Genomic DNA, 18,605 nt, shown 5'->3' with positions numbered 1-18,605 from the left:
CTCTAACCGAGTACAAGCAGTATCAGCAAATTTGAAAAGTAGTCTGACCTCCCTTAGCAACCGAGTTGCATAGCATTATTTGCTTAGTAACTAAAACATGGCGAACGGCCAGGAGATTCGCCGCGCTAAACGCATTTTTATTAACAACATCGATTCATACTCGTCGAAATACATTGCCAAGGTAAGCCCGTCAGTTTAGCCAGTTTATTTGTAGCTGCAGATTTAGTGATCTTTATATCTGATGTCTTCGCGCTGTAGTACCTGTCCACCTGCGTTGTTGGGGAGTCTCTCGAACACACTGGAGAGGAAGATGAGAAAGTTTCAAAAAAGGAAGATAACTTGCAGGATGACCAATTTCAAATCGTTGGAACCATTACAAGTAAAGATGAGAAGACTAAACGTTTTGCGCTTGAAGAATACTCGGTGAGCCTGGAAGTATTTTCACTCCACAAAATATTCTGAAGGGCATAGAGTTAAACCCAGGCAAATTATGATAGTTAACCTAGCTAGTTAGCTCCATGTTGACGTTAAATTACATTTCCAAACACCTGGTTAGGCTTTAAATCGAGATGAGCTTCTTCACCGTTTTATGGAATGTGATATCATTGTGTACAATATCTCGGAGGATGCTGATGTGACTGATGAAGCTACGTGGGCCATTTCAGGTGACCGCTTTGTCAATTATTAGTTTATTAGCTAGCTAGTAGTTTTATTAAACTAGTAACGTTAGTAGTTTTATTTTTTGCTATATAGAATTTTCAGTATGCTTACTAGCTTGTTTTCTGATTACAGCCCTCCACAGTGAAATTGAACACTTTGGTTTTCCCAAGATATTCATTTTGGTGTCAACGTTAATGACCTGGGCAATGACTAAACCAGCTGATCCTGTAAGTGTTCAGTTATTTGTTTCAGAGACATTTGACAGAGTAAAGTTTGTTTTTTTTTGTTTTGTTTACAGATTACCTTCTTTCTAACTATTATTTTAGGATGACCCCGAAATGCCTTTGACTGAAGATGACTATAGACGGAGAAGGCCACATCCCAACTTTAAAGAACAAACTAGCGCGGAGAAACTAGTCCTGAAGTTAGGGAAAACGGTTAGAATACAGAAAAATTAATGTTGTGCTCTGGTGATATGTCTTATAGTTTAATGTCTTTCATATCTGCTATCCTTAATGTTCTCCTCAGAAAAAGTCCAAGCTAGCCACTTATGTTGTGGCAGCAGGCCTGCAGTACGGAATGGGTGAGGGAATACTCCACTACTTCTTCAAGGTACTTTAACTCGTATGGATATCTTGAGTTGTCTATGTCTTGGCTCAGGTCATGTGGATATCATGCACTCTGTGGTTCTTGGTTTTAGCCTGATTCTTTTATGCAAAAAAAGTGCAGTGCTTCCCGGGAGTAGATAAAATGCTGATCTATGATGCTAATGCTATTATCGTCACAGATGTTTTGATGTTGTTGATGTGTAATCCGAAACTTCTTTTTTTAAATCTCAGGGATCTTGGCTTGGAGAGTGGAACAGCATCCCTATTTTTGGTCCAGGCACTAATGTTATTCCTGCCATCCATGTCTACGATCTGGCTGGGTTTGTGGGACTGATATTTATTCATTGTAGTGGTCGTTGCAGACAGTTTAAACTTTTTTTTTCAGGCACATACTTATTTTTCTACAAATGTACTGTATAATTTTATCCCCAGGATAGTGCAAAATGTAATTGATCACAGACCCAAAAAACACTACTTTATTGCTGTGGATGACTCCAAGAATACATTTGAAGGTATTGTAAAGGTAACAGTTCTTTACATTCTCTGCCATCTTAAAGATATGGTATGAATGGTATGAAGTATTTTCTATATAATGTATTTAATTAGGATTATCCTCCGTCTGCCAGGCCATTGCATATGTTTTGGGTCCTGGAGAAGTTAAGACAGTCCCCAGAGACAATGCATATCTCACAGAGGCACTAACGGTACACCTTTTTTGCTTTTGTGCATTTTTAATAAAGGTTTTGGTAGGTTGTGTGGTCAAAGTGTACTACACTCTTCATATAGTGTAAACATATATTTGCATAAATGAAATCCTTCTTGGACCAGTGTTGAATGGTAAAATGTGGTTGTTTCTAGCAAGCTGATCTAGATTGCCTGAGTATAAACCTCTGGTTTGAGCCAGTTTTCCCAAAAGAGACACTCAGCGTGCGCTGGGTGTGTGAATCTGGATTTACTGACAACATCAGCCGTGTTGTGGAGGAGTACAAAGAATGCAGGCAGCTTATAGTAAGTATGACAGCATGTAAACTGCTGCATGTAACTAGCACAAAGGAGTATGTACCTCTGTATCAGACCACAGTGGCTGTCAGGGAGCAACTGTAAGGTGAATGACTACTTAAGAACAATGTCATAGTTAATTTGATTGTCTTTTCTCTAGCCCCTCAAGATCTGTCTCCTTGGCCCCCCTGCTGTTGGGAAGAGTTCAGTGGCAGCAAAACTATGTAACCATTATAAGCTTCCTCATATTAAAGTCAAAGAGACCATTGAGGAGAAAATCAAACATCTGGTCAGTGTTATTCATAGCAAAAGTTAATACATGAATACAACTTTTTTTCCATTGCATGAAACTAAAACTATTTGTCCTCAGCAACAGGAAACTATGCACATTTTATTACGAAAGAAAACCGACTTGCTCCAAACAGGAATTTTGTCTTGAGCTAATGTGTACATATTTTTGCATCAGGAAGAAATGCTTCAATTGAGTTATGGGGGAAATGAGAGTGATGAAGCATTTCAGGTGGCCCAGGAGCTGCTGGACTCTCTGAAGGACAGTCTGTCTCAGAATGGTATACCATCCCTTCCAGGCATATACTTTCCTCTGTCAAAAGACATTCTTGAAAGCAGACTATGAGGACTATGGCCCATTGGGTCACCAATTTGCATCACAATAATTTTAAGAGTATTACAACATATATAGAATTCACCATTGCAGTTTGTGTATGTGTTTGTGTGTATAGGACAAGTTGATGACCAGAATGTTTTACGGGTCATCAGAGAGAAACTTAACTCAAAGCCTTGTAGAAATCAAGGGTTTGTTTTGGATGGTTACCCCAATACATCTGAGCAAGCTAAAGATCTTTTTTATGGTGAGGCACCTTTAGTACTACAGTGAACTAGTACAAAAAGCAGTAAAGATTTTCCCAAATTCCCAAGGTACATTTAAGACTTTTAATTTTTAACATGTCAAATGTGTCTCAGATGAAGACATGGAACTGGAACAGTTGAGATCCAAACTGCAGCCTTTTAACAAAAAGATAATACCAGGTTAGTCATTAATAGCAACACTGGAGGGTCACCTTACTTCTGTAAATTCAGAATATTTATGATTCATATATTTCTAATAAATAAATATAAGCTAATATGTCACAGTTTTGTTTAAAGGTGATGACCAAGTATTTCATTTAACCATTTACTTTCTTGGCTTTAGAGCAGTGTAAAAACATAAGCATCTGTGTTCCTCAGTGCACTCACAAGGTCGACTGGGTCTTTTTCTCTGCAGAGTATGTCATCTCTCTGGATGCCACTGACGAATTTCTGAAAGAGCGGGTGCGGAACCTTCCACAGAGTGTTGCAGAGAGCATGCACTACACTCAGGATGAGTTTCTGCAGCGCCTCTCAAAATTCAGGGAGGAAAACACAGAGGATGAAACGGTGCTTAACTATTTTGATGAGCTAGAGATCCACCCCGAGCACATAAGTGAGTGTCATTAACTATACATAACCAGTGCTTGATCAAAGGGAGTCACTCTGAGATAAAGCAGTTCTGATAGATGTAACATTGGCTAAAACATCATGTCAGATGGCAACATTTATCCACATGTTACAGTTTGCTGTTGATCATCTCTCGGCTTACTGTGCTCCAGTTAACGGATTAAAGCTCCTTTCAGTCATAGATTTTTAAAGTTCTTGCTAACTTCTGCCAGACTTGAACTCTGCTGAAGGAGTTCACCCCTCCCTGCAATCCCATCCACACCTTTGTCCAGAGTCCCTCCTGCCAAAGACTTACATGCTTAGTGTTTCAGTATTCTTAGCCTGCCTTTCTTTCTGCTCTGTGTACACACATAAACTAAAATTCACATGCCGGTAGAGTTGACACCTTGTAGAGAAACTTCCTAAGTTTAATACCACTAGACCTCAGGATTATAGAGGTCAGGACAGCATTTAGTTTTTTTTTTTGCCTCAGAACAACTATTTTAGTGATGGCTATCAGTTTATAAGACCAATTTAGCTCCGGTGTTCTCAAAATCAATTGCTTATGTAAACTGTATAGCCAGTCATATGTTTTTTTTTCCCCCAGATATCAACAGCATCAATGACACTGAGAATGAGGCTGTGATTAAGAAGATAGTCCAGATAGTGGGAAAGCCGATGAACTATGATCCCACCCCAGAGGAACAGGCAGAAGAAGAGCAGAAAAGGGCTGTGGAGATGCACCAGCAACTCCTGCAGGAGGCAGCAGAGAGTGTGTGCAGGGAGGCTGAAGAAAAGGCCAGAATGACTGCCGTCCTAGAGGAATGGGTAAACCGGAGGCTGACCGTTTCAGTTGACAATGATGTATGTGATTTGCATTTGGACAGCACAGTGAGAGCTTTTGGATATTTCCTGTACTTTGTCATGGATCAAGCTATTTCTAAATGTAGAATGACAACAGGTTCTCCATGAAGAAAAAAAAATCCCCTCGATTACAAGAGCCTCAGTGTATTTTCCATCAGCCACGTTTAGGTTCCAATCTCCATCAGATTTCATCTTAAATGAAGCAGTGAAACTGGCAAGTCTTGTGGCTGAAGCTGTTGATGTTTTTCCTTTCGTGTGTCCCTCTAGAACAGAAATGTGACGGAGGTGAAAAAGCAAGAGAAGGAGCTATTAGAGACACGCTCTATTCCCCTGAGACACTACCTGATGAAGAATGTCATACCAACGCTCACCGAGGCCCTACTCGAGTGCTGTAGAGCAAAGCCTGATGATCCCGTTGACTTTTTGGTATTTGTCTTTATTTTGCCTTAGTTTTTCTCCTTTGTTTTTATATTTTATGTAGTCATGGATATTATAAACTACTCATATTCAATTTTGTTCTGCATTTCAGGCAGAATATCTTTTCAGGAACAACTTGGAAGACTAGTCATCCACTCTTGGCTAGAGCTACAATGGACAAAAGGAATGTGATTTTCTAACTTCCTGTTGTTAATGCTTTTTTTCCCCACTGTATTTATGTAATGTGTTTCCACATCTTATAGTCATGAAAAATCAAGGACTCTTTATATCCTCCAGTGTTTGAGCAGTAACAACAAACTGTTTTTAGGTATTCTGTGGTCAGAGAAAGTGAAATTGTAAATTGAAATATGCATTTTTGGATTTTCTTGCATTCAAAGCTTCAAGAGTGAATGTGCAAATATAATGCCATGGCTTAAATCATTTGGTTGCAAGAATTCAAACAGAGATGCATTTATTTCAGTTTTTAAACACTGTAATATTACTAAAAATCAATGATTATTTAAAGTGTGCGTTACTTTAATAATTTAAGTAATTTTTATATTTACTCCTCCCCCCCCAATTCACTGCATCATGGAGAAATCCTATATAAGTTTGGGGTAGCACTTCATGTTGATTTATAATTTAAGTCTCATACAAATAACCCTACATTATTTAGCCTTATTTAATTTATATTAGCTTCCTATTAATTCAGAACTTAAATATTAAATGTCAAGTTCATAAACCTATTGTTACAATTAGCACTATAAAATACTACATATCATCACCGTCTTACCCTGCCTGTGGGTGGCCTTACCTTTTTCCTTACACTTGGACCCTTTACCAGAGGCCTGGGAGTTTGAGGATGCGGCACAGCATTTTTGCTATTCCCAGGATTGTACTCTTCTGGACTGAGATTGACATTGTCATTCCTGGGATCAACTGAAGCCACTCTTTCAGGTTATGGCTCACAGCCCCAAGTGCCCTATTACTGGGACAACCTGGGTGGTACTGTCCATATTGTCTGTCTTTCTTCCTTCAGTTTCTGGTATTTTTTGCAGTGTTTTATATTACATCATTTGGATGTTTCCATCATTGGGACTGCCACATGTATCACCACTGGTTTTCTGCATCTTATCTACTGTCACAATTTCCAGCTGGGAAATGGAACTGGTCAAATATATGTGTGAGTGTGTGTAAATTATATAATTTTAGGATAATATTTCACTAAATTATCATTTGGATCTATGCCTTGTGGAACTCTTGGGGTGAGGGGGATCTATTTTTGTGCCCAAAATAACTTTATAGAATATTTGAATAGAAAGGTCAGAGTTTCTTTAGCATAGGATGTGTGGTGGATCTATTATTTTACTCTATATTTTATAATTTGTAGTAAAGTGATGTATTATTTATTTTATTTCTGCCAGATGAACTAGTATTGTCAGACGACATACATTTCCTATGTCAAGCACTTTAAGATTATAAAACATCAACAATAACCGCGATGTTATGATCTAGCGATTCTGATTGCTGTCCACATGGTGGTGATATGTATATTAATTTTGGTAGGGGCCTTTATTTTATCACTGAAGAAGAATAACAACTTGGCCGTTCGCGTTGTTCAACCGCCATGTTTGTGCAAACAAAAGAAACACTTTCCGCACCTGTACAGTCGCTTAGACTCATGCATGGCTTGCACCTCGTGACAACCACAGAAGAACATCAAAATGTAATATAGGCAGTGTAAAGCTTTGGATTAGACGGCGGCTATCATAATGCCCTTGTAAGTATGCTGTCTGTTTTCAAACACGGTGATAAGAAATCGGAACCAATTAGGCCTAACGGTCACTTAGCCAGCTAGCGATAGTTAGCTACTTCTAGCTAGCGATTCGACCCATCGTTAAAATCTAATGGGTTAGTTGTATTAAGACTTGGTGATGTCAGTGCAGATGTCTATATTACGTTGCATTTATGCGTGTGAATTAGTCTTATTTTATGTAGTATGATCATTTCAAAAGTACCTAGGTTGGCTGTCTAGCTAGCTAGATAACACAGCTAGGGAACGTCATTGTAGGCCAGCTAGCTGGGTTATCTAGGTTAATTCTATCGAGCGACACCGATGTCGAAAAGTATCGGTAGTAAACATGTCAGTTCAAAAATCTGACGTCTGAGAAAAGTGATATTTAATGCTTACATTGATTCAGTCATACTTGCAGGTAACAAGCTACAGGGATCACAGGAGTTAGCTATGCTAGCTAACTAGCAGACTAGCTATTATAATGGACATGAATATTGTTCAAGTGGTTGAAAATATCTTCAGGATCGCTTAAGTAACGTTAGATTAGCTAACCGTGGTCACCAAAAGGTCTGACATAGCCAGCCAGCTAACTGGTATATATAACTGAATTGTGGCCATCTGTACAGACGAAATATATGTAATCGATTCGTAATCGCCGTTTGTATTTTAGCTAACCTAGTTAGTTACATTTTGTTGTTAGCTAAAATTAACATTTCGCAAGTCTTTATTATTTTCATGCAGCTTCACAACATTTTCAACTTTGTCGCAATTGTCACCTCTATCATTTAAAGTTTCACTTTTTCACGGTCATGGATGATTTAGAAATATGAGCTTGTAGAGGAACCAAGTATATGTGAAATACCAGTACTTTTTATATATATAATATTGAATGTTTTATTAAATATTATAAAGATGGCAATATAGGTGGGTGGTGAGATATTTGATCAGACGAGTAGCATCCTTCTTTCAGCACAATCGCATTGTATTATAATTGTTACCTGTCTGACTTCCTGCATTCTCTTCCCCTCAGTCCAATTACGAATCAAGTGCAAACAGCCCCACAGACGCCAAGGCACTATGGGATAACATCTCCCATCAGCCTAGTCCTGCCGAAGGAGTCAGACCTGGTGCTAACTCAGAGACTGACCGAGGCACTGAAGCCTTTCGGGGTATTTGAGGAGGAGCTGGAACTGCAGCGGAGGCGAGTGCTGTTAATTTTCTCATAAGCCTGTGAGCAGTACATGAGTTAGCAGTTGAGTTAGAAAATTGTTTGAGAAGTTGAACGCTCTGTTATCTGTCTGCAGAATCCTGGTTTTGGGGAAACTGAATACACTGGTTAAGGAGTGGATCCGTGAGATCAGTGAATCCAAGGTATGATGTTACCTTCTGAGCAAAATATTTATTCCAACTTCAGGAAAGACAGTGAAGTAGAATTTGATCTCTCTCCTCTTTTCAGAATATACCAGCATCGTTGATGGACAATGTTGGTGGAAAAATATTTACATTTGGCTCGTACAGGTTAGGAGTACATACAAAAGGTAGGCAAAATTTGTACTTCACTGCACAACACAGCATGTGAGCAAAGTTGAGCAGATGGAAAAAGAATCATGCATATTTATCTCAAGAAGAGTAACAAAAGTTGCATCAGTTTTTGTTGGCCTGCTTTGAAGTTTTGAAACAAAGGAAAGTTTTAATAGACATTAGCTTAATGTGTCACAAGCCTCAGATTTCTGCTGGGTTTATTAGCTCCTACTCATTGTCTGAACTTCATGGCTAGACAACGATTTGATGCCTAGAAAACTGGTGTATGCTTGGCTGGACAATACATGCAGTGGCTCCTGTGTGCAATTACAGTGATATGGAATAGCTGCATCAGGGCATGCTCCAGTCAATGAGAATTTGGCTTGCTCTGCTCACATGAGCTATTTTGAAGCAACTGTTTTCCCCATTTTGTTTATTTAAAAAAAAAATAGCTAATAAAGTCGGTCTGTTGTGTAGTTTGATTGTGAACTGTGAACTTCAGCATGATAGTTGTATGGCTCCACGTCCAGGTGCGGATATAGATGCCCTCTGTGTCGCCCCTCGCCATGTGGAGAGGACTGACTTCTTCACCTCTTTCTATGAGAAATTAAAGGAGCAAGAGGAGGTCAAAGACTTGAGGGTATGCCATTTAGGAAATGTATGTCAACGTTAAGTTTATCCTCGGAATGGCAGACACATAGAGTAATTCTGTGTTTCTTTGCTTCCTCTGATCTCTAGGCTGTGGAAGAGGCTTTTGTTCCTGTGATTAAGCTGTCCTTTGATGGAATTGAGGTACCTTTTTAGTTTGATTGAAATGGTTAAGTTGTCAGAATGTGAATGTGGGACAGAGGATCAAATGACAAATGTTTTATTTTTTGGACAGATTGACATATTGTTTGCCCGGCTGGCGCTGCAGACCATTCCAGAGAATTTAGACTTGCGAGATGATGGTTTACTGAAGAACTTGAACATCCATTGTATAAGGAGCCTGAATGGTAATTGAATTCTTTCTTTCTTTATTTTCCATCACATGTTGCTTTGAAAGGCAAGTGAAAGATTCCATGTGTGACCAGGTTTGTTCTGTGAGATGTATGGCTCATGAGTGATTTTGGGTTCAGGCTGCAGGGTGACTGACGAGATCCTTCATCTAGTACCCAACATTGAGAATTTCCGGCTTACTCTCCGAGCCATCAAACTGTGGGCCAAACGTGAGTCTTCCTTGTTAATATTTACCCACATTTACTCCCAATTTATTGCCTTTTCATTTAAAGCCTGTTTTATAAAGAGTTCTTATGTGGCAGTAACCGGGAGGAAGTAAAACTTAGTGAGGAACCTGCTGAGCTCTTAAAAGAGAGTTAAGCCATCAAAGCATACAGACCCTGTGCTGCTTATTGTCATGAATAGTTTGGCTTGAATGTTCTGCTTTTCTGTGAGAGCTTTCACTTCAGTAAACAAAATGCTGTTAGCAAAATAGCCATTGACTGTATGGAGGCTTAGGAGTGATTCCATAAAAACACAACTTTAAAAACACATTATTAGTACTTTATCAACACCACTTTGTACAGTTTGTTGTTAGATAATGTTACTGAGGGAGCCATTACTGTTTTTGCAACCATTTTGAAAAGAATATATTTATAAACACATATTTCCGTGTAGTGGTAATGAGACAATATATTTTCATTTTGTGTTACTTGGCTTGTGATTTCTTGGATTTTGCAGTGACTTCACCCACTAAGCTCGGGCTAAAACCCCCTTGTAGTGATGGGTGTTAGAAATCCAGCATAGTTCAGACCTTATTTAATCTGTGTGCCTAGAACAGTAGCAGAAAATAGAAATTTTAACCACACTCTTTCAAACAGACCATTGTGTCGGGTATTGTGTTGGGAAGCATCCAAGTATTCAAATTCTTTTTTTACTTTGTGTGAATTTTGGGAAAATCGAAACTAACCTGAATTCTGTTTCAGGCCATAACATTTATTCAAACATATTGGGTTTCCTGGGTGGTGTGTCTTGGGCCATGCTGGTGGCACGGACCTGCCAGCTCTACCCCAACGCTGTGGCTTCCACACTTGTGCACAAGTTTTTCCTGGTCTTCTCCAAGTGGTGAGTTCTCCTTACAGTTGTGTACCCCCAAAACAAACAAACAAACAAAGTGCACAAACAAATACCAGTGAACACACGTGGAATGTGATCCTGTCTTCCTTTTCGTTGTCATGTGTTGTTAGGGAGTGGCCCAATCCAGTCTTGTTGAAGCAACCAGAGGACTGTAACCTCAACCTGCCCGTCTGGGACCCAAGGGTACTACTGCTGCTCTGGAGTATAAATCTGTATACTCTGAGCCTGATCCTAATGGGATGCAAACGTGTCTGACTTTAATAAATGTTCTTTTTGCCTTTCTTACCCTTAAAATACTGCTTACATTTTGCCTCTGTATCACTTTGTATTAGTGTAGTGGTATGATATAAAATAAATAAATAAATTCAGTGAAATGTCATTTGGTGCTCTTGGGTTTTTTGCAGGTAACTCCTAGTGACCGATATCACCTCATGCCCATCATCACACCAGCCTACCCTCAGCAGAACTCCACATACAATGTATCTGTGTCTACACGGAACATCATGGTCGAAGAGTTCAAACAGGGTCAGTCACATTTGGCAACACGCTTGTGGATTAATGCACTTCCTTACAATATGTGGCAGTACTAGAGAAGTATGTTTTATAATGCATTTATTTTAAAAATGTAAGAAAGAAAATTGTAGGGCTAACGGGTGTCTTGTAGTTCTTATCTTTTGACTCCTTTTGTTTTCAGGTCTTGCCATCACAGATGAAATATTGCAGAACAAAGCAGAATGGTCCAAACTATTTGAAGCTCCAAACTTCTTTCAGAAATACAAGTATGTATTGAGCTGCTTATCCTGTTGGACACACATGGTGAGATTCAACTATTTCAATAAAGATTTATTTTTCAAAATTGCACACACAGCCACTTCTACGTAGTATCTGCATAAACCTCAACTGCGTCATATGTTGCGTACTGACATTATTTGAGTATGAAAAAATAAAATTATTGATTAATTATGCTCACATTTTGAAATACTTTGAGCATAAAACAATGGGCTTGACATATCTAATAGCATTTTTGTGAATCCAAATGTCATGATTCTGGTTTAATATTAATAATTGTAGTGCCCACAATGTACCAATCTCGTCTTTGAAATCGTACTGTTTGTCTTTCCTAAGGTAGGTATTTAGAAAACGCAAACTGATTTTTAATGGTTTTTCTTGTGCCTTATATTTGTATACAATTCAAAAATAAAATGTTTTAGTTCACAATTTGTACAATGTATTTCTTGTTAGTCTGTGTTTTTATAATGTTTTCCCCCCTTTTTTCCTCCATAAACATTTAGTGTGCATGTTGTCATCTCATGATTAAAAAAAACATGAAGTTAACACATTTGGGTTTAATCATAGTTATGTTCAATGTATTGCTCTGCTTTTGAAGCACACAGTGTGTAGTGAACCACAGAAATCTGAACACCCATTCATTTAATCAGAACCTCTTTTACAAATCTCTTGTTGGAAGGGGAGAGAAAGCTGAAGGTCATAGTTGAAGCACTTCCTAGGTGATTTGATTTTCCTTGTGCATCATGTTTGTCTTTTTCTGTGTATTTTAATTAAGTGAACTAAAGATCTAGCAACTAATGGACTGTTATTACTGTTTTTATTAGATTTTATTTATTACTGTTATTTCTATTAAAATAAAACTGGAAGATGCTCCTCCATTTCCTAAAACTAAAATCTAGCAGTTTTATAATACTGAAAAATGAATTACTTATTTTGATTTTATCATTTGAAATATTCAACTGATTTTGTATAAATAAGCCCAGCATTCTTTAGCTGACAAATCAGTATCGCATATATGGTGCCATCAAACTGCAGATGACAATTTACCTGTGCCTTTAAAAAAGGAGTTCATGTACAGCACAATAAATTCACTTCTTGTGCTAGTTCTGTAAATTAGACAAGATTGATACATTTTTGCGGGGTGTTTTTTACTCCCATATAAACCGCCCTTGTTACCATGGCCTTTTTGGACCAGTGTGATGAAAGAGCTAAAGCATCTTCCTGCGATGAACATAAGTGAAGTGTCAAAAGCACATTGGTGACTAGCTTTACTAGTTCTTGTTGTGTAGTGATATTCAGCCTAGCCGCCTTTAGCAGTAACTTTAGAGGTTCCTTTAGCGGGGGGGCCGTGGCAAGGACAGAATGGTTTTCAGGCAAATGTTTCCTTATTTTGTTTTCCTTTTCTTTCTACAGGGTACGTAACGTGAAAATAAATGTACGTTTGAACTGGTGTAGTGCTTTTTATTTCTTTTTCCCTTTTTTTTTTTTTTTTTTTTTTTTTTGGTAAAATAGAATGATGAGCCCTTCTCTCATACTTAATATTCAAAGTTTGTGTTACTTTAAATTCAGTACCTCCTTATTTCTTTGTGCATGTTTAGCCGTATGCTAGTGCAGGGTATGCTCGCTGCTTTATTTAGTAACAATATTGTAGAGGAATTTTGTAAACTTTGTCTTGGGGAAGCTTATATTTATGGTGTAGAACTATGTTTTTAGAGCTGGGTTCACATTTTCGTGTGTTTTGGCCGCGTAGATTAGACCTAGCTGTTTTGATTCAGTGCTTGCTACTGGGTTCCGCTGTGCTCCCAGAGTGGGCCTGAGTTTAGGTCTGGTTGGCCCTGAGGCGCATTGCTTTCCCTGAGCTTAGGTGAACGGCTTCTGCTAAAAGGATGTAATGGCATTGTTCTGTCTTTTATGTTCCAAGGCATTATATTGTGTTGCTAGCAAGTGCGTCCACTGAGAAGCAGCACCTGGAGTGGTGAGTACTGCCCTTTCGGCCCCAGTCACATGATTGGTGTGAAGAGCCCTTTTTGCTTTGCTAACATTGGTTACCAAGTTTGTCTGTCTGCCTGTTGATATGTAAGATGTTTTAGGTGACTTCATGTGGGATATTTCCAACAGGATTGGCCTCGTTGAGTCCAAGATCAGAATCTTGGTGGGGAACTTGGAGAAAAATGAGTTCATCACACTTGCCCATGTGAATCCTCAGTCTTTCCCAGGACCAAAGGAAGGCAATGATAAGTGAGTATAAGCGTTCATTTCTCCAGTTGAACCTTCATTCAGGTAGTTGGCTACAAATGATTTTCAGATGATTCAGTTAAGTACGAACGTTTGTCACTCAGAGAACCAGGTAATGCCACTTGAAAAATAACATTTTAACTGAAGGTCATTAAAATGCCACCCCCCCCCACCCCCTGAGAGTGTGACATAACATTACCCTTATCAATGTTTATCAAAAACAGGGAGGAATTCAGCACAATGTGGGTTATTGGCATTGACTTCAAGAAAATGGAAGGGTCTGAACATCTTAATGTGGACTTGACATTTGATATCCAGTCCTTTACAGACACGGGTAGGAAATTTCAATACTGTTCATTACTTCACTTTGGCTCTCCTGTGTGGGCAATTTCTTTTTTAATGTCCATGTATTCTAAATAAGTCGCGTGTTTTCTAAGGTTCCTTACAGGAGTTAGGCAAGGTTGATGCTGACGTAAACTAATTTTCAGGCACAGCTTTTCTCAGTAAATGTATTTTTAAACCTCAGAAAGGAATCTATCAGCAAAGAGTTCCCATTTGAAAGTTGTTCCTGGTTAGTTAAACAGAAGGTGGGAGGCAGTTCCCAGTAGTGTTTTGGTGCAGTGGTCGATGGTTTCTGGGCAACCCCCAGGTCTGCCTGCTTTAACCCTGATGCCCCCCCCCCTCCCCCCCCCCCGGGTTCTGTCTGAGTGCAGTGTACCGGCAAGCCATCAGTAGCAAGATGTTTGAGCCTGACATGAAAATAACAGCCATGCACGTGAAGAGGAGGCAGCTTCACCAGCTCCTGCCAGACCTGGTCATCCTGAAAAGACGAAAGGCAAGCGCACCTTTCGCCTTCAGCCTCTCCTTGCACGCGGCTCGCCATCTGTTGTAGGCGCACGCGGTGGGGGGTGTTTGCTTGACCTCCTTCCGCGGTGCGGCTTTGACCGTGTCGAACTGTTTAAACCACCCCCCACCCCCTCGTCCAACAGCACTCCACGGAGGGCCTGCGGATGATGAATGAGAGCAGCGTGGATCTGGCCCTGGACAGCGACAACAGCATGTCTCTGCCCTCCCCCACCAGCACGGCGCCGTCCTCCTCCTGCCTCGTTGCTGCCAAGAGTGTGCGCTCTGCCAGTCCCCACGGGTGAGCCCCATCACACCCTCACCATATACCTACCACTCGTGAATGTCCGAGATTTCTTTTGGTTGGCTCGTATTTGCCTTTAAGGGGAATTGCTGGATATGTTGTTTTTTTTTTTTTCTCTAGTTTATAATAACTTTCTCTTCTAACTCCTCTTGTCCTCGCTACCATACGCACAGCTCCATAGGGATCACTGCCATTTCGGAATCACAAATTAAAACGGACCTTCCGGGAGGCGCGCCTGCAGTTGGAGGTAGGTGTGCACGCGCCCCGAGGTGTCTGCTGTCATTCCTAAGACTGGCGTTTACCCCAGCGCTTTAGCATAAAGCTTTGTTCCTCTGTTGCGCTGTCCCTTCTAGAAACCAAACCCCCCGGGGCCGTGGGTGCCAGCAGCAGCCCGGCTCCCATGGGCCCCCCTACGGGCAAGAGACCGGGCTCGCCTCTCCTCTCCGACAAGGACAAGAAGCTCAAGGTGGAGCCGGTGAGGCGACAGTTTCCTCCTCGCTAGGCCTCTTCCCCGTGACCCTTACGCCTTCTTTTATCGCACGTCTCGCATACATTCACTAAACGTCTGTCGATGTGAATCAGTGGCCTCGTACAGTGGTGGAATTTGTAGCCAGAAGCATAAGGGGTTTTTTTTTTTGTCTGTGAAAGTGAATCGATGTAAATGCAGTGGACTTGTTCTTTTCCTGAAGGAGTCTACCTCAGAGGCCAAAGGCAGAGAGCACAGGGACAGTCAGCCTGCTGTGGAGGCTGAGGTACACATTTCAGCTGTTAACACGTGTGCATCCTGCTCGTTGTACGCAGTGCTTCAGTTCTAAAAGCAGCGCTGTTCATTTGCACTAGGTAGGAGATCCGACCCCTTTAGAAGGAGAGACCGGGATGACAGTAAGTGCAGAAATGGCTTTTTGTTCCCCTCAAACAGGCTTGTATGGAGGTTTGATATATGACCTTTGATGGATTATATTCTTGATTTAAAAGTTTGGGTGTTTGTGATTTTTATTTATGTATATATTGTATGCAGATAATTTAAAAAAAATTATTTTATTCCTCATGTACAGGAGTTGGACATGGAAAAGAATATTCCTCCAGCTCAGGTGGAGTATAATTACACATGAAGCTTTGCAGTGATGTTCTATAGGTTTGGTCCATCATCAGCTGATCCTGACTATTGTATTTAATAGAGAATTCCAAGTGCGGATCTGTCTGATGTCCCTCTCCTCCCTGCCAATCCCATTCCTGTGGTGAAAAACTCCATAAAACTCCGGCTAAGCAGGTAGTCAGTCAGCTCCTCGGCCTCTTTCACAGCGGCCCGATGGGAGACCCAACAGTGGCACCCGCCCCGTGCAGAGTGACAGACGGCCTCGGGCGCAACGTGTACCCGAGAGCCCCACATGCAGTGCTCCGCTCTGTCCACAAGAGGGCAGCGCTGCTCTTCCGTAAACTCCCTGATGGTTGTCGCCCAACTCCTTTCCTCCACGGAGAAAACAATGATGCATAAATATGATGTCATGCCCTCACAGCCTCCTTGTAACAACTAAACGTGTGTTTGTGTGAGCACGTTGACATAACGCTTGTATATTCCCATAGTCCTATCTTCCTGTTTGTTCTCAGACACCGGTAACATTTCCTCTACATAAGTACAATTTTTTTTGTGATTCTGTAATAATGTGGCATATTCTCTAGACTGCAGTAGGTTGATTGGGAGTCAGTCCACTGTATATGAATCTTATTTGGAGATCAGGTTTAAAAAGGTGCTCAGATAATGAAGCTACATCAGGTTAGTCAGTACTAATGAAAATAGTTGTTTTTAATAGAAAACAAAGATGGAATGAATGAGAAGGTCTGACCAAATTAATCTCTGATTTAGAGATTATTCTAGTCTAAACATCTCTGCTGTTTTGCATTGATATCATCAAGTGGTATGTGTACCATTGGGGTGGAATGGGTAGTATTTTCCTATCGAGCTTGATTCCTGCTCGCATTGTCTCGTTTTATCTCATTGAAATATATTATTTAAAAAAAGAGAAAAATGCATTTATTTGCTTCAAACCTTTCCTTTAGTGCCAGGATTTTTCTCTTTCTTTCTTTTTTATTTTATTACCAACCTGGAATTAGTGATGCATATTTAAATGCATATTGACCTGGCATTAGTAGTACATTAACCCAAGCATATGCTGTCATAAGCTTTTGGATATGATGAGGAAATCAAAGCTGTAGTACATGAAGTTTGTAATTAATGGTAGCTATTGAGGCAGAAGAATGATTTAGTTGATTCTTGAAACGTGCACGGGCTTTTCTTATTCAGTAATTTTGCTTATGTTAAGAGATTTGTTGGTCTTACTTACATGTATGAAATCACGTGGAGGTACAGTACTGTTGTCTCAAGAAAGGTGTTGTTCTATATATTTCACCTCTTCAGTGAAAAACCTCCTTTGGTTTCAGTATTCTCAGTTCAACTTTACATAGGCTTATTTGTAAGAACAAGCTATTGTACTTTTTTCACAAATAAAGGTCTACAAAGTTGCAATGAAACGCTGTGGTGAATGCTTTGTGTAATACCTAAAATTGGATCGAGAACAAACGCGCTTGAGGTGTCTGAGGTAATGCGAATCTCAGCTATGGCTCTTCACACATCTGCTGATTTCTGTAATCCACAAGCGCCTCACTTCATTTTCCTACTGTTAAAGTCACAGTATTGTACACTGTGTTAAATGGACTATTTTCCAATTTTCTTTATAACAGTCATTATCATTTTCATCTAATAATTTGCTATAATATTCATTCATGCTGTACTCTTCATCTGCCAAAATACTTCAACAGTCTTGGACCTTTTGTGTCCAATAAGGCTTAAGTGGAGCATTTAGGAGAGACTTATTTTGCTTGGCCTTGCTGCGATCGATAGAATAACTAGAATAACCTTCATCCCAAGCATCCACCTAAACTATGTGGATTTCCTCCACCCCCTGCCAGCCACACACTGCTTACAGGGTCCTGAGCTGTCATCTCCGGAGCATGGGTATGGTCCTGGAACTGGAACTTTGGAGTTGTCAACAAAAGCTACAGCGGTTATCCTGTACCTTTTAACCACTGTGTTTTTAGAAGAGCGCTTTCGGTTCATAGACATGATATGATTGTATACTTAAGGTGTGGCCAAGTTTGCTGCTCTCTTGTATACTTCTCTAGTGTCAGTGCAAATATTTAGTGCTGAAAACTTATGCTCGCTTCTCATTGGTCAATAAGCATCTCTAAAATACAAGCCGTTTTCTCTCACCTTCTCGTGCCACTACAGTATTGATTGGTTTTTATGACTTTACAAGGCCCCCTTCACTGCCCAAGCTGAAGCGTAGCTCTATTCATACAGCACGTCGGTCAGCAAATAATCTTAGACAAAGGAGCTGTCATTGTTGATTCCCATCTTTAGTGTTGAAATTCTTTTGGGGTATCTGTTAAAGGAAATCATATTTTGTTGCTAAGTGCTGCTTTTATAGAACATTACTAGGTTGTTTCTCTAAAAATGACTGATTCTGTTGTGCTTCTCTGTCTTATGCCTAAAGTGGTTTGTGAAAAGGCAGCCCAATTTTTTTTTTTTTTATTTTTTTTTTTTTTTACAAATAAATGCATAACTAGCAAAAGAAATACTCTTTTGCTAGTTATGTATTTATTTGTAAAAAAAAAAAAAAAAAAAAAAAAAAATTGGGCTGCCTTTTCACAAACTGAACTGAACAGAATCTAAATAATTACATTAAGCTACAAAGTACTTAGTATTGTTTTGTTGTTGCTGTTTTTACTGATAGGTTTCTAAACGAGACAACCACTTCATCTACTTTGGGTATGCTGACTGTCAGTCCAGAGATATCTAGAAATAATTTTAAAATCGCATTTTCTTGGGTAGATGTACAGTAGTTTCTGTACCCTTTGCTAAGGGAGCCTTGTTACCCAATAGCGAGTTTTATAAGACTGATGCTATCCTTTTCTGCTAACCCTC

The 18,605-nt window shown here is 39.8% G+C and overlaps 2 protein-coding genes across 7 annotated transcripts; both read left to right on the top strand.

Moving 5' to 3' along the window:
• The first annotated feature begins 32 nt into the window (after positions 1 to 32).
• ak7a (adenylate kinase 7a) lies at positions 33 to 6,024 on the top strand. Of its 3 annotated transcripts, none has more exons than XM_081717099.1 (18): positions 33 to 181; positions 259 to 423; positions 557 to 665; positions 793 to 887; positions 987 to 1,097; positions 1,189 to 1,272; positions 1,500 to 1,588; positions 1,701 to 1,780; positions 1,875 to 1,972; positions 2,127 to 2,276; positions 2,428 to 2,556; positions 2,734 to 2,836; positions 3,008 to 3,136; positions 3,249 to 3,314; positions 3,550 to 3,747; positions 4,348 to 4,568; positions 4,877 to 5,030; positions 5,134 to 6,024. In XM_081717099.1, exons 1-17 carry the CDS (start codon positions 98 to 100, stop codon positions 4,997 to 4,999), a joined length of 2,034 nt encoding a protein of 677 aa, XP_081573225.1. In that variant the 5' UTR covers positions 33 to 97; the 3' UTR covers positions 5,000 to 5,030; positions 5,134 to 6,024. The 3 variants fall into 3 exon arrangements, with proteins under 3 accessions (XP_081573225.1, XP_081573224.1, XP_026854286.3); XM_081717098.1 differs by having other exon boundaries at positions 34 to 181; positions 4,872 to 5,030; XM_026998485.3 differs by having other exon boundaries at positions 35 to 181; positions 1,701 to 1,791; positions 1,895 to 1,972; positions 4,872 to 5,030.
• A 591-nt stretch (positions 6,025 to 6,615) lies between these two features.
• Positions 6,616 to 17,152, top strand: papola (poly(A) polymerase alpha). 4 transcript variants are annotated; one of them, XM_026998471.3, is made up of 23 exons: positions 6,616 to 6,801; positions 7,847 to 8,017; positions 8,121 to 8,187; positions 8,273 to 8,354; positions 8,868 to 8,977; positions 9,076 to 9,129; positions 9,221 to 9,332; positions 9,456 to 9,545; positions 10,302 to 10,440; positions 10,563 to 10,635; positions 10,857 to 10,977; positions 11,147 to 11,231; positions 13,163 to 13,216; positions 13,360 to 13,479; positions 13,701 to 13,810; positions 14,190 to 14,311; positions 14,466 to 14,620; positions 14,797 to 14,870; positions 14,977 to 15,098; positions 15,313 to 15,375; positions 15,464 to 15,505; positions 15,679 to 15,714; positions 15,802 to 17,152. In XM_026998471.3, the coding sequence occupies exons 1-23, from the start codon at positions 6,794 to 6,796 to the stop codon at positions 15,895 to 15,897; spliced, it is 2,106 nt and encodes a 701-aa protein (XP_026854272.3). In that variant the 5' UTR covers positions 6,616 to 6,793; the 3' UTR covers positions 15,898 to 17,152. The 4 variants fall into 4 exon arrangements, 3 of the variants coding, with proteins under 3 accessions (XP_026854272.3, XP_081573222.1, XP_081573223.1); XM_081717096.1 differs by having other exon boundaries at positions 15,464 to 15,508; positions 15,676 to 15,714; XR_014124413.1 differs by lacking the exons at positions 13,701 to 13,810; positions 14,190 to 14,311; positions 14,466 to 14,620; ... (4 more) ...; positions 15,679 to 15,714; positions 15,802 to 17,152 and adding an exon at positions 11,921 to 11,960 and having other exon boundaries at positions 6,618 to 6,801; positions 13,360 to 13,445.
• Positions 17,153 to 18,605: the final 1,453 nt, after the last annotated feature.

Source organism: Electrophorus electricus, chromosome 7, assembly GCF_041902795.1.
Source record: "Electrophorus electricus isolate QZ-2024a chromosome 7, ASM4190279v1, whole genome shotgun sequence".
Lineage (NCBI taxonomy): Eukaryota > Metazoa > Chordata > Actinopteri > Gymnotiformes > Gymnotidae > Electrophorus > Electrophorus electricus.
The sequence above is the reverse complement of the archived record's forward strand: the minus strand, read 5'-3'. Positions and strand labels throughout refer to the sequence as shown.